Below are 15,577 nucleotides of genomic sequence, written 5' to 3'. Positions count from 1 at the left end.
CAAATTCATCAATCAGCGCATCACCAGTCCATCAATCAACAGTAGCAAACCTTTACGAGTTAACCAATCAACCTTTTTTAAACATAAAGTGAGAGTGGCCCTCATTTACAATAGCCGAGCCAAAACATAGAATATACAATATCTTACAGCGAGTACACCTTTCCCATTTGTGTAAACATTTTATTTTACCTTTTTATGGGAGAACACTGAACATAAGACGCTTTGATACAATGTAATGTAGTCAAGTGTACAGCTTGTATAATAGTGTTAATTTGCTGTGACCCCCAAATAATTCAATACACAGCCAAATAATGTCTAAATCATTGGCAACGTACGTTAATACACTCTGAAGTGAAAATGGAAAAATTGTGCCCAATTAGCAATTTTCCCTCTCCAGTGTCATGTGACTCATCAGTGTTACAAGCTTTCAGGTTTAAATGGGAAGCAGAGCTGTTAAGTATGTTTTTATCACTCTCTCTCGTACTGGTCACTGGACGTTCGTCTCATTGCACAGAACTATGAGGATCTAAGAAACAGAATTGTTGCTTTACGCAAAGATGGCCTAGGCTATAAGAACATTGCCGACACCCTGAAACTAGAGCATGGTGGCCAAAACCTGTTTAACAGGATGGATTCCACTCAAAACAGGCCTCTCCAGAGTCCACCAAAGGAGTTGAGTGTTCACAGGGTAATATCCAGAGGTTGTCTTTTGAAAATAGATGTAACAGTACTGCCAGCATTGCTGCAGAGGTTGAGGTGGGTGGGTGATGATGCACGAGAAACCCTTCTTATTTGGTTTAGATGGTGTCAGGCATGTGGCAGCAACCATGTGAGGAAAAAAACTTGAGTGTGTCTTGCCTACAGTGAAGCATGGTGGTCAGAGTGTCATAGTTTGGGGATGCATGAGTGCTGCCAGGTCTGGGGAGCTACAGTTCATTAGGGATGGACTTACTTTTGTTGCCAGCGGCTTAGATATTAATGACTGTGGGTTGAGCGTTGAAAAAATGCATACACTTTCTTCAATCTATGTATATTCTGAAATGCTTTAAAAAGAAAATATATGTAAACTATTAAATCAGATCAAATGTTAATGTTCATTGTAGGATTAGGGTTATTTACAGAACAAGTGTAGATGCTGTGTAAAGGGCCTGAGAAGAGAGGAGAGCAGTTGCTGGTGTGTGTGTGTGTGTGTGTGTGTGTGTGTTTGTGTGTGTGTGTGTGTGTGTGTGTGTGTGCGTGTGTCCTGGCTTTCAGTCTGAACGCTGCTTTGTGCTTCAGGCTTATGCTGCCCGTTTCAGCCCCACTCGGGTCCAGTGCTTCATCTCCACTGAGCAAAAACGTTTAGATTTAGTGTGTTTGATTCACTATGACTCATCAGAGAGGCCAATACCACCCAGTGCAGTGAAGAGAGGTTAATACTGGAATGCACTTTTAAAGTTACCCTTTGCTTAATCCCGCCCCTCAGTAGGATAACCCAATAGTTGCTTAACTCATTTTATCTGAGCAGTATGCAGCATTGTTGTGATTGACCACTTTAGGGTCAATAAGATTTACATTAGATTACAATTAGACGGGATCCTGAGAGTCTCGCGCTGCGATATTCGGGTAGATTTGAAAGCATCAGTCCAAAGTACACAAAGAGCCCTTATTAATCCACCTCCTCCTCTCATTAATCTAAGCTTAAATTTCAGAATTCCACTGTCCCTGTACCTCTGGCTGTGTGTGAACGGGTGTATGTTTGGTTCCTACAAAAGGGAATTTCATTTATTGTCGTTTCATTAGGTCAAGCCTTATTTTAAGCAAAAATCGCCCAAACGTCTACACAATAATAAATGAATTGTTTTAGCAGTAATCTACACCTCACTGTCTGTACCTCCAATCTCCAATTAATGTTCAGTTTAGCCATAGGAGTGCTTTCAAATATAACATACAGCCAGTTTCAAAATAAAAAAAACATTAGCATTAGCATGACCATTGTACTTTAAAATTTACGATTTTAGCAGTGGCTCAATAGTGGCCTATTTCCACTGTACAGTGAAGCATTCACCTACTGACACCTTCAGTAGAAAAAGAAAACATTAAATCGCATCCCTTTAGAACAATTTAAATAAATGTATACTCAAGGAAACATAAACATCTACGTGATTGATAGTTAATATATAAGATATAAGATTATAAATATTACAGATTAATTATTATACATACAAAAAAAACATTAAACAATTAAATTGCATATTATATGAAGCATTTACCTACTGAAACGTGCTTTACAATTTAAATATGAGCTCACCAAATAAGAAAATACCAGTATGAAAAACCTCTATTAGCGGCTGATTGAACTCTGATGTTGTTTAATAAAACGGCAAAAGAACGCACGCGTAAGCTGTGGAAAGGTAAAGAATGAATAATTTAAAGTTTGTTTGTTTTTTTGTAGAGCGTGTCCGTATTTTATATTATGTCACGTTTTTATTATTCGTTTCCATTATTTTCATGTTGTTTGATTTTAGTCAACTTATTTATACATAATATTTTCACTCGTATTATCACTTTAAATAATTATTTACAGTTTACATAAATTGTGAAAAATGACATGATAGCAACGAAAAGATCATCGAACACATTTTATTCAGCGCCGCTATTAGCGGTTAATATGAAAACGCACGCTTGTTTGAACTGCTTGTGAATGATCGCTGAATGAAGAGAAGAGAGAGTAAAGGCAGTGACCCGCTCTTTAGCGCTGCAGTCCGGTAGGAGAGGAGCCCGCTGTGGGGAGGGGGGGTGCGCGCTCCTGGGACAGTTGGGCGCTTTTAGACGGGGCTTTAGAGCCGCTGTTTAATGTGCGGACGCGCTTAATGCAGCTTTACGCCACTAAACTGCGGGAGACCAGCGCTCAACGGTCCAGCTGCTGCACGAGACAACCCCCAAACTCCTCCCCCCTCTCCTTTTCCCGTTAGGATGTGCTGGAATGTGTCTCGTACACAGTGTTTCCATTAAAGGCGGTACAAGGGAGAGAGAGAAAAAGAGAGAGATTGAGAGAGAGAGAGAGAGAGAGAGAGAGAGAGAGAGAGAGAGAGAGAGAGAGAGAGAGAGAGAGAGCGCGCCCTGGAAGTGAATATATAACAGGTATGCGCATAATGCGAAAGTTGTACATATACAAGACGGGCTGCCTGATAGAGAGGTGAGGAAACTTCATACGTAGGACACATAAAAAGTCCTTCCACGCGCTTGAAAGTCCCCCTATACACGCGAAAGCGACTTTCCCTGGTCGCTGTCTAAAGTCATCCCTCGGCGCCCTCTAGCGGCAGACTACGACATGGCAACGCCACCCGTTGTCCCAAGTCAGCGCTTTCTTACCCCATTCTTTAGCCCCTTTGGTACCACAGACACCACGGGGCTTTCCCGTTCAGTCCGAGTTCCTCTTTTTCAGAAAAAAAACCCACGAGCCCCTCTATCAGACAGCCTCCTCCATTCAGAGCCCGGCAATCACTTTCCCAGATTACTTGTATTTAATACACAATGCATCATAAAACAAATCCCTCAGTCTGACAGGGAGAAAATAGAATAGCTCGTGGCTCGAGCCTTCCCCAATTTATGGCTAAATTAAAAAGACTTCCAACAATGGAGAAGGCGCAGCAGGGCAGGAAATCGATGCGCGGCAGACCGGAGTCTCTTTGCGGTTCTCAAGGAGCGCACATGGGAAGCTCTGGGCCAGGGCGACGTTTATTTACTGGCGATTTTTTCCCTGTCCTTCCTCCGCTTTTCTGGCCCGCGCGATCTTGCGAAACAATGGACATTATCTCGAGGCCAAGTTCAATGCCACAGATAGCCGAGGGAAAATGATTAATCTCCATCAAGCGCTATTAGCGCGGGGTCACGGCACCAACATGCCTTAACAGAACAGGACATGCGCCTGACAGGACCCTCGGACAGATTCGACCAAATTACCAATAGTAAATTCCACTGTAAAAATGCCACTGGTGTACCTGGATGTTACTTTCATAAACAGTCATGGTCTGATTAGAGTTTACTTAATCAAGGAGTTTAAAAGATTAGTTTCCAATATTTAGACATACAAATACAAAAACTTCATATGCTCTCTCTTGTGTGTGTGCGCGCGCATATTTCTCAGCTCACTAGCCTTCAGCCTTTTTTTCAGCCTACAAGTGTGTTAGAGTGTAAGAGTGTGTGTGAGTGTAAGTGTGTATATACACTGTCCACACTGTCTAAAACCTGTACACTCTATCATAAACCTTCATCACCTCCCTCTTCGTCAGTCTCGCGCCGCTGATGCCCGTGCTGAACGGCTTTATCAGCGCGCGAGACCCAACGCTGACCTCGCGCGCTCTCGTCGCTTTCAAATGAACCGCGGGGAGCCCTCGCGCAACTTCCGAACATTGGACACGCGAGACACCCCATTCCTCCTCCTCCTCCCTCCTCCCCCTGCTCATCTCCCCGGCGCCGGACAGCGCGAGCTAGCTTGCAAAACACTGCCCCTCTCCATCTTTGTCTCACCCACACACACACACACATGAACGCGCAAGGTGAAGCCACGGAGTGTTTCCCGCGGGTCGTTCTTCGCTGTCCGAGAGGAGAATAGAGAGATACGGGAAAGTTTAAATCCACGGGCGCGCGCTGCACGGGAGGAGGAGAGGGAGGGGCGGGAGTGACCCACACTAGCCGGGACCACATCGGACTGGACGGGACGGGAACCTTGAGGAACCCCGAGTTTGTCATCATCGGGGGAACTGGTCGATTCGGCGAGTCCCAAGGAAAGAAAGAAACACACACATAGACACAGCGCGAGCCTGCGCTTCCCGGAGGAGTTTTTGTTCGTTTTTGTTCAGAGAAAATTATTTACTTTACGCTTCCTTCAGCATCTTCATCAGCGCGCGATCACGGTAAGATCTTTATCCCGCGTCAGCTTCTGATCCGCGGTGCGCGCAGTAACAGTGAAATAACGGTGAAACTGACAGTAACTATTAACACAAGTGCGTTACTATAATAATAATAATAATAATAATAATAATAATAATAATAATAATAATAATAATACATGTTATGTTATTTAAATATTATGGAGCATGTTTCCGACTTTTGTTGTGTTTTTCAAATTATTTACTTATTTGTGTTTGCAGAACAATACAGAACACTGCAATATTTTATACTTTATCGAAATAAAATTTTCTTTGTATTAACAAAAGCAAACAAAACAAACAGAACAATAAAAGAAACGTTAAATGACTTGAAAATGAAAAGCAGCAGCGTGTTTCCTGGCTGAAATCGCTTTCAGGTGCCGGCCTGTGTCTAAAGTTTTAACCATACTTTAGCTTAACGAAATTCAACTATAAACGATAAAATCTCGATCCATTAAAAATTTATTATAACGAGTTCCTTTTATCAGTTATAAAAAATATCAGCAAACATGCAGCCATACTGCAGTTACAATAATAATAATAATAATAATAATAATAATTATTATTATTATTATTATTATTATTATTATTATTATTATTATTATTATTATTATTATTATTGTTCTTCTTATTATTATTATTATTATTATTATTATTATTATTATTATTATTATTATTATTATTATTATTATTATTATTATTATTATGACTCCTGTACCACTTCTAAATAATACCAATACTTTTCAATAGTAAATTAATAGTATCTTTATTTTAAAGTTAAAGGCTCTACTGAAGGGACAAAGGGACTGATTGAGAGAGACAGAGCAAGAGTGTTCAAACCCCAGAGCACCTTTTTCCTTTTTTTAATGTAAATCTTATTTTATTTATTTGTCTCTGTCTGATCCTCAACTCATCTTAAAATTAACTTTCATAAACTTAAATATACTCATCTTACATTTAATTAACATTTAATGAACATGTCATATCCACATTTAACTTACATAAACTTTAATATACCAAATATTAAAGGATTTGTCTTCTTGATAAGCCTGAAAAATACACACACACACACACACACACACACACACACATACAAATAAACACATACAGCTGATACTACAGGGTGAAATGTGTAAAACTCTTAAGTTTTGTTTAAAGTTATCTGTTATCTGAATTAAAATGATTAGTTATTTATTGATGGTTTTTGCTACTGTCATTGTAATTGTATGTGGCCAATATAATCAGGATAGGTGGCTTTTGCTTTGATGTAGGCAGTAGGTTTTGTGTGTGTGAGAGAGAGATAGTGTTTGTCTCCATGTTACAACTACTATTCTACTCTTCTTTACACAGTGCATGTAATTTTTATTCTGGTTAGAATTGTTTGGGAGGGAGGAGGGCGGGTGTAATTATGTGTGTGTGTTTGTGTGTTTGGACTGTAATGGTGTGGTGGGTGGTATGTGGTTTAGACACTGCAGAGGAACCTGTGAAAGATAAAGATCAAAGAGTAACTCTCTCTCTCTCTCTCTCTCTCTCTCTCTCTCTCACACTCTCTGCAGAAGACTGGTTTTGATGGGTGTGTGTGTGATAGCAGGAACTGGCTAAGACACGTCCAGATATCGCCATCCTCGCACCAGTACAACCTCACAGCCTATCCGATACATGAGCAGGTACGCGGAACACACACACACACACACACACACACACACACACACACACAGAGTTCACCTGCATGGCCCGTATAATGCACTGTTAAAAAAGTGCTGTTGTGATGACATGCACCCTCTTCATTCATTCAATCTGTCTCTCTCACTCTCTCTTTTAATCCACACAGTTTGAAACAAGCTTCACTAGGTTTTTATGCTAACAAATCTTTCATTGTTTAGGTATTAAAACATTTCAGTGCTTCAATTTCAGCGCTTGAGTTCAGTATAGCTTCAAAGTATTTAATAAAAAACATAGTTAATCAGCAGAACAGCTATATAATGGTAAAATGATCTAGTTCATTTAATGATCCTAATGACCCACAGGTGATAAAGAGCACTGCACTGACCATCAGGATATGTTGGCTCCTGTATTGAATATGGATGTGATTTCTGTCACTCAGGTCACAGTACACACAACACAGTGGAGATGGAGAAATATTAAATACCCGCATACCTTTAAAAAATGCAACAATCCATCCACCTGTCATAAGCTTGCTGTTCAGCCTCACTCACCAGATAATACTTCACAACTTATACAGGTGTAGATGTCAGTGTAGATTAATTGACACAGAGGTTTAGTGAACTGGGATGTGTAGTTCTTTGTTTTGGAAAGATGGAAATAAACACTGATGGATTTCTTCAGAGCTCAGAGTGGAGCTTAACTAACTACTTCTAACCTTATTTCCTTCTTCCCCTCCTTCACTCCTCTATCCCATTATTTCCCTTCGACCTCCTTTAAGATGTTTTTAACTTTAACTTCTATTGCTTTTGTACTTGACTATTGTAAGTCGCTTTGGACAAAAGCGTCTGCCAAATGTAATGTAATGTACTGTAATGTAATTTTGTTGTCTACCTCAAAGCTTGCAGTTTGGTAACTATATGTAGATAAATATAAACTGGTTGTTCCTAAGTTATACCAGTAAGAGAAATAGTCAAGTGGTTCCACATAGTTTAAAATGCTAACTGCTGTTTTTAACTGAACATTAAAAAGATGAATTGAAGTCTTGGACTGCACTGCATTTTAAATTTTCACAACCAGACCTAATCACTGCCTGAGAAACTAACCCGTTAAGTAAGAGAAGTCACAGGCAGGTATGTATTAAGTAATAAAAAAAAATAGATTTATTCAGAGTTTCTGATGACTGATGTTTATTTGTTAGTTCAGCAACAGAGAGCATGCAGGAGAATTCCTACTCTTTATTCTTTATAAAAGCGAGATCACATTCAGCGTCTAAAAATTCCTTATGACACTTTGTCATAACACCAGCCTACAGGAGTCTTTATGGCTTCCGGAGACCCTCATGTTTTCAAGAAGCGCACTGAGACTCTCACAATGCGAAGAAGAGAGGAAGAATGCGTCAGGGACGGAAAGATTCAGCGAGAATGACCCTGCATACTTCTCTTTTCTGAGTGGTATTCAGAGCAGCTCACAGAAACTGTCTGTGTGCAGATAGAATAGAATGCTGAGGATGCATGAAGGAAAACAAAAATGTCTTTTCTTCACTGGTCCTGGTCCTTTCTGTCTTATCTCTCCAGTCATCTTACCAATTGTCCAAATTCAGGAAAGCTCTGTAGAATAAATGTTATTAAAGGTGACGGTAATGTAGGCATCACTTGGAAGCTTCTCTCTCTCTCTCGCTGAGATCATTTCAACACTGCAGATCTGAATAGCCTTCATTATTTCTGGACGGGGGTATTATTATTTTGGCTGTTTAGGGTATGCAGTGCAGACATGATGAGGAGATGACAGATATGTGTAGCTTCCTTTCCTGAATTATATATTTACTTGCTAACTATGACAAGGATTAACAAATCATGCTTTTATTTTTGCAGTCTCTAACATGCATTTACATGCATAGAAACAAATAATCATATATAGACTATTTCATGCTTGCGGGATAAATTATATATAAATTATAAATAATTTTTCTTATTATTGCCATTATTGTAAGTTATTTTATTTAAGTACATCCATGAACAAGAACTATAAGTCTAAATACATCATATTCTTAAGGCTTATCTAATGTGAAACATTAAAATGTAAAAAACTATTTATCTGTATTAATCAAAGACCAGAGAGAGAGAGAGAGAGACGGACCTGCACCCACTTTCAGACCTCATTACAACTCCCATAATACACCTGCACCCACTATCAGACCTCACTACAACTCCCATAAGTCACCTGCACTCCCTATCAGACCTCACTACAACTCCCATAATTCACCTACACCCACTATCAGACCTCACTACAACTCCCATAATTCACCTGAAACCACTATCAGACCTCACTACAACTCCCATAATTCACCTGCACCCACTATCAGACCTCACTACAACTCCCATAATTCACCTGAAACCACTATCAGACCTCACTACAACTCCCATAATACACCTGCACCCACTATCAGACCTCACTCCAACTCCCATAATTCACCTGCACCCACTATCAGACCTCACTACAACTCCCAAAATTCACCTGCACTCCCTATCAGACCTCACTACAACTCCCATAATTCACTTACACCCACTATCAGACCTCACTACAACTCCCATAATTTACCTGCATCCACTATCAGCCCTCACTAGAACTTCCATAATTCACATTGCTTTACACTGAGCACACTAACTATGAATCCAATGACTTTGTCACGTAAGTGTATGTTAGGAGGATGCATTCAGTAAGACAAAGGCCTTTAGTAAAGCGAACTTGCTACTGAGAGAATATGGTGGTGTTGCAATTGTTTGTTTTGGGGAAGCTCATTTTGTTTAATTAGTCAACACTTATTTATTATCCTCTAAGAACAATGTTAAGGGGTACCTGTGATTCAAATATATTTAAATATAACATATAAATCACAACAACAAAAAAATCCCATAAGTAGTCAATACGTCTACACATATTTTAAAGAGATAAAAAACAAAATAAATGACCATGGAGAGATTGTTATAATATATTAATAATAGGGTTGTAATAATATATGTATTCATAATATAAACTAAATGTTTGTTCTACCTCAGTTTTTTTTATGTTCAGTGCGAGAAATCTAGCCTGTTTTAGGCTTGGACAAGTGCATTAAAGTCAGGCTAAATATTTGATATATATCTTGAAAATTTGAGAAAGAAAACTTTAAGAATTTAGTGGTGTGATACGATAACCCCTGGAAGAATCCATAATGAATACAATTAATGTTCTTCAGAACCTTTGTGGTATCATTTGATAACCATTTGATTTTCTTATTTTATATGATTAATTTTTAAACAAGAACTATAAAATGTTTTTTTTTTATTTCTAAAATTTGACACTGAGAGTTTCTGCACAGAGTTTTTGGTGCATATGTTTTGATTAGACCTGGTTAAATTGTGTTAATTTAGCTGTAGGACTAGTTTCTGTTCTATTTTCAGTCTCTGCATGAGAAGTGTGAGCCTCTGGTCCTCCAGCTCCGCTCTGCACACTACACACTTAGACACGCACTTGAGTTTTCGGTGCAGCTATCGCAACTTACATATTTACTCCTCCCTTCTAATTTACCAACAGTCATACTTGGGCTGATAAAAGATTTAGAGTAATGCAACATTTTAAAACTAATAAAAGACTTGAGAATCACAAGCACACTTTCATATCATGCCCAGAAAATACCTCTGGCCTCCATCTGGACAGGGTCACTCACCGAATATCCCTAACTCTGTTTGAAGTGCTCTCTCTTATTGTCCCAGACTCACAATATTATTATGCCTGTTGGCTTTCTGTCTGTTTGTGTGTGTGTGTGTGTGTGTGTGTGTGTGTGTATGTGTGAGTGTAAGAAGGCATTCTCATGCTGTCACCAGCAAGAACTTAGTTCCCTGAATTCTCTACTCAAACAATAGGCAAGCAAACTGTTCCTCTGTGTCCTGCACCAACACACACACACACTGATCCACCGGTCCAGCACTGTGTTCCACGGCGATATTTTGCCAAACACTCGGCTTCCAAGAATCCCTGACCAAGACACACCTTTGTCATTTCAACAAGTGAATGTGTGTGTGTGTGTGTGTGTGTGTGTGTTTGTGTGTGCGTTTGAGACATATCTAATAAGAATGCTGAAATGTTACCACCAGGCTGGAAAGGAAGTAAATGGTATGAATCCTTTACGACTTGCCAAAAATAACGCCATCTCTGATTGTTTCTGCTGTATCTATTGTGTTTTCAGGGGAAATGTGTGTGACTGTATGTATGAAATCAGTTAAAAGAGGCTCTTAAACTGTGTTCAGACTTCTTTACTCAGATCTGATCTCTTGAGATGACTATCTGCATCGTTATTTGCAATTGATCAGATTGGACATCACAACCATATCTGTATGGGTTGTGTGGTATCTGTATGGGTTGTGTGGTATCTGTATGGGTTGTGTGGTATCTGTAAGGGTTGTTGTGGTATCTGTATGGGTTGTGTGGTATCTGTATGGGTTGTGTGGTATCTGTATAGGTTGTGTGGTATCTGTATGGGTTGTTGTGGTATCTGTATGGGTTGTTGTGGTATCTGTATGGGTTGTGTGGTATCTGTATGGGTTGTTGTGGTATCTGTATGGGTTGTGTGGTATCTGTATGGGTTGTTGTGGTATCTGTATGGGTTGTGTGGTATCTGTATGGGTTGTGTGGTATCTGTATGGGTTGTGTGGTATCTGTATGAGTTGTTGTGGTATCTGTATGGGTTGTTGTGGTATCTGTAAGGGTTGTTGTGGTATCTGTATGGGTTGTGTGGTATCTGTATGGGTTGTTGTGGTATCTGTATGGGTTGTTGTGGTATCTGTATGGGTTGTGTGGTATCTGTATGCGTTGTTGTGGTATCTGTATGGGTTGCTATGTTAATGAGGTAACTCTCAGTATATAACCTTTGGCACTGTTTATGGACATCCACACTTTCCTTACTCTGGATTTGATGAGGTTGTTATTTGGTACACGTAATTTACTCATTATGTTCTGTCTCTGTATGTGTGTGTATGTGTGTGCGTGTGTAGATATTTTATAGTGTGGTTCGCGAGGTTCATCCTGGTGAAGAACTCACACTCTTCATGAAGGCTGAGGAGTTTTCCTGTGACACGATGCCTCCAGATATCCATGGTATGTTATTTAATATATAATAATAACACACTAATAAACACATAGGAATAAACACACACACTCTCTGACTGTGTCGTGCTGTGTATAGAGGAGCGTGAGTTTCGCTGTGAGGACTGTGAGCAGCACTTCTCCTCGGGGCCAGAGCTGATAGAGCATCAGAAGGAGTCCTGTTCCTCCCGGCTCCACTCACACTTCATCCTGCCCGAACAGGACGTCCCGCTCAGTGACGGAGAAAACACAGAGCTTCACCCACTCCTGCTGCACCCGCCAGACTCCCCACAGGAGTGCAAAGAGTGTGAGCAAGTATTTCCTGACACTCAGAGGTGAGAACACACATACACACACACACACACACAGAGCTACATGAACTAGGCAGAGGTATTGGTGGTTTATATAAGAGGGAGTTGTGTTGTCAGTGTAATAAGAGGATATTATTAAATACCATTATGTTTGTTAAAAATGCTGATGTTATGTGTTAACATTCTGTACACAGTAAATACCTGTTCACAGGCAAAAATAAACCATATTTATTAACATTGTGTCTTTGTATTGTGATTGTAGTTGTTTTCTGCATCATTTTTAACCAGGAAATCCAATTCCTGCCTTGAAGCAGGATATACAGTGGCTTGCAAAAATATTCATACCCCTTGAACTTTGTCACATTACAACCACAAACGTAAATATGTTTCATTGAAATTTAAAGTAAAATCAGCCCCCTGAGTCAATACTTTGTGGAACCACCCTTTGCTGCAATTACAGCTACAAGTCTTTTAGGGTATGTCTCCACCAGCTTTGCGCATCTACTGACTGAAAATTCTTCTTTGCAAAACAGCTTAAAAGTCAGATTAGGAGAATGTTTGTGAACAGCAGTTTTCAGATGTAGCCACAAGTTCTCGATTGGGTTTAGGTCTGAACTTTGAATGGGCCATTCTAACACATGCATATGTTTTATTTTAAACCATTTAATTGGTGCCCTGGCTTTATGTTTTTTAAGGGTTGTTGTCCTGCTGGAAGGTGAATCTCTGTCACAGTCTTAAGTCTTTTGCAGACTCCAACAGGTTTTCTTCTAAGATTGCCCTGTATTTGGCTCCATCCATCTTCCCATCAACTGTGACCAACTTCCTTGTCCCTGCTGAAAAGAAGCAGCACCAGATCATGATGCTGCCACCACCATGTTTGACAGTGGGGATGGTGTGCTCAGAGTGATGTGCAGTGTTAATTTTCCGCCACACATAGCCGTTTAGGTGGACGGCCTTGTCTTGGTAGGTTTAAAGTTGTGCCATACTCTTTCCACTTCTGAATAATGGATTGATCAGTGCTCCAGGAGATGTTCAAAGCGTGGGAAATCTTTATAGACTAAGCCTGCTTTAAACTTCTCTACAACCTTATTCCTGACCTGTATATATTTACTTTTGTATTTGAAATGTGACAAAATATGGAAAGGTTTAAGGGGTATGAATACTTTTGCAAGCCACTGCATGAGTATTACTCTCATGAATGTATGCTGTTCTGTATTTCACATTTATGTCCTTAGCTTAGCTAACTTTAGGAGAAGTGAACAGGTTAAAACCCAGATATTATTAAACGATATCAAAGGATATTATGATGATATATTACTCACAGTAACAATGATATTACAATACTGTGATTCTGTGATACTCAATAAATCACAAAACAATTCTCCATGATACAGTATCTATGTTACTGAAGAGGATAAAATACTCTTAAATAAGCAAATACAAAGTTTCACAAAATCTAACAACCAATATTCTTTACCGCAGGTTTATTTTATTCATTTGATTATAGCGTCACCATGTGGAATAATGAAGCATTGACTTAAGTAGGGAGTGCAGGTTCTTTATGTGCACTCAAAAAAATCATGTTTTGAAAAATATTTTTGCCTGGAGAAAAAGACTACACACTGATTTACCCATTGTGAGGGGTAAGACATGCCCAGTGTGTAAATAGATAAAATCAAAAAGCTAATTTATATATATCAAGCCAGCAGCCTCTTTGAATATAGGCCAGTACTTTTTAACCAACCAATTAGAGACCCTCTAAGTCTCCAATTTATTTTTGATTATGTCTCTACACCCCTTAAAAAATACCCTCCCAACAGTACCTCTATGTCTGTGAAAGATTTTAGTGCAGTCATGTGATTATCTTTTTTATAGATTGCATATTTCCTTATCTGCTAAGATTGCAGTATCTGTAAAGATTACCTCAGCCTCTGTCCTTTTGACAACTGGAAATTCCTTTCAAGATGATGGCAGGGGTTCCCCTGAGGACAGATGTGAAGAGAAATCTGGGAATGCTTTGCTTTTCTGTAATCTGAACACTAGACATGATGAGATTATGAAAATTTTATCATTTGTCTAAAAGGTCATCTTTTTTTTGTTTTGTCTCTTTCTTTCTCTCTCCTCCCATCAAGTCTGGAGGCTCACTCTCTCTCTCACTCTGAGGAGCGGGAGTATAAGTGTGACCAGTGCCCCAAGGCCTTCAACTGGAAGTCCAACTTGATTCGTCATCAGATGTCACATGACAGCGGGAAGCATTATGAATGTGAAAACTGCTCAAAGGTAGAGTCCAGTTAATGTGCATCTAAACTAGAGGTGGAAATAACCAGGCGATACAATCCGATATATTATCACAATACGCTGCCCACGAAAACAATAATTTCACAATACTGTACTTTATTGTTTTTTTATCTTTACCCATTTATTACTATAATCAGTTGAACATATATTTTAGATGTATATTAATTCTCAATACAACAACTGAAGAAATTGGCAAAAAAAAAAACAATATAAATATAGAACAGAAAAAATATATGACCACAGTGGCATTTTGTAAAAGTCATATTTTACCTTTGGAACAAAACCACTACTAAAATTTGCTACCAGTCAGGTGACCAACAGGGTTATTATCCCTGTAGAATAAAAAAACAAAGAAAAAATATTCAGAATCATTGATTATTGTTAAATGTTGATTCCAAATATTAAATTCATGCGCAGTGCTTATTAATGAGTGTATATTAACTATATGCCACACACTGACAGAATGATGTAAAATTTTAACATCACTGCATTACATCTTAAGTTAGCCAGCCCTAGAATTGCAGCATTGTTGTCTATTTGCTTCACTGGTCTGATGACACTCTGGGGGGCTACCTGACACTATGCTCACAGTTATATTTGTGCCAGTCATTAAGGATGAGGCAGGTAAAATAGGGAGTATGGATAACTACAGACCCATTGCCTTAGCCAGCATTCTTTCTATGGTATTAGAGAACATGCTGCTAGATAGACTGTGTGCGTACATTTATACCACAGAAAATCTATTTGGTTTTAAGTCTATGCACAGCACAGATCTATGTATATGTGCCTTGAAAAAACTGTTGAATCCTACAGAAAGCATGCTTCTACAATATTTCTGCGGTTTATTGAAGCCTCTAAGGTGTTTGACAAAGTGAACCACCATAAGCTCTTCACTAAACTCATGCTTATGGCTGTACCTGGTTGCATCATGCGTATTCTGGTTTACTGGTATGCTAATCAATGTGAACAGAAACAGTCTATCTACTCCTTTCTGTGTAGGCAATGGAGTTAGACAAGGGGGACTTCTATCTCCAGCTTTGTTCAACCTGAATATGGACATGTTTGTCAGGGAATACTGTTTGAAACCATTTGATGTATGCAGACGACCTGGCAGACGATAATGTCCCCCAGCACTGTTGGGTTTCAGCAGCTCCTCAATGTGTGCTCTGAGTATGGGGCTGAGTTTGATGTACAGTACAATGCAAAAAAGAGTGTTGTGTTGATATGTCAGGGCAATCAGTATGTGTATCAAGCAGTACAAAATATCTT

The 15,577-nt window shown here is 39.2% G+C and overlaps 1 protein-coding gene across 14 annotated transcripts in view; it reads left to right on the top strand.

Moving 5' to 3' along the window:
* mecom (MDS1 and EVI1 complex locus) overlaps window positions 1-15,577 on the top strand; it is a 295,445-nt gene that overhangs the window by 238,203 nt on the left and 41,665 nt on the right. For 13 of the 14 annotated variants that reach the window (XM_049467391.1, XM_049467387.1, XM_049467386.1 and 10 more), the window contains exons 3-6: window positions 6,470-6,580; window positions 11,609-11,711; window positions 11,800-12,034; window positions 14,143-14,290. In XM_049467391.1, coding sequence (XP_049323348.1) covers window positions 6,470-6,580; window positions 11,609-11,711; window positions 11,800-12,034; window positions 14,143-14,290 — 597 coding nt within the window. Of the gene's footprint in view, window positions 1-4,716; window positions 4,899-6,469; window positions 6,581-11,608; window positions 11,712-11,799; window positions 12,035-14,142; window positions 14,291-15,577 lie in introns of those variants that run through there. The other variant, XM_022685937.2, reaches the window with a different exon arrangement.

This window comes from Astyanax mexicanus, chromosome 18 (genome assembly GCF_023375975.1).
Source record: "Astyanax mexicanus isolate ESR-SI-001 chromosome 18, AstMex3_surface, whole genome shotgun sequence".
NCBI lineage: Eukaryota > Metazoa > Chordata > Actinopteri > Characiformes > Acestrorhamphidae > Astyanax > Astyanax mexicanus.
This window is presented reverse-complemented; position numbering and strand designations above follow the sequence as displayed.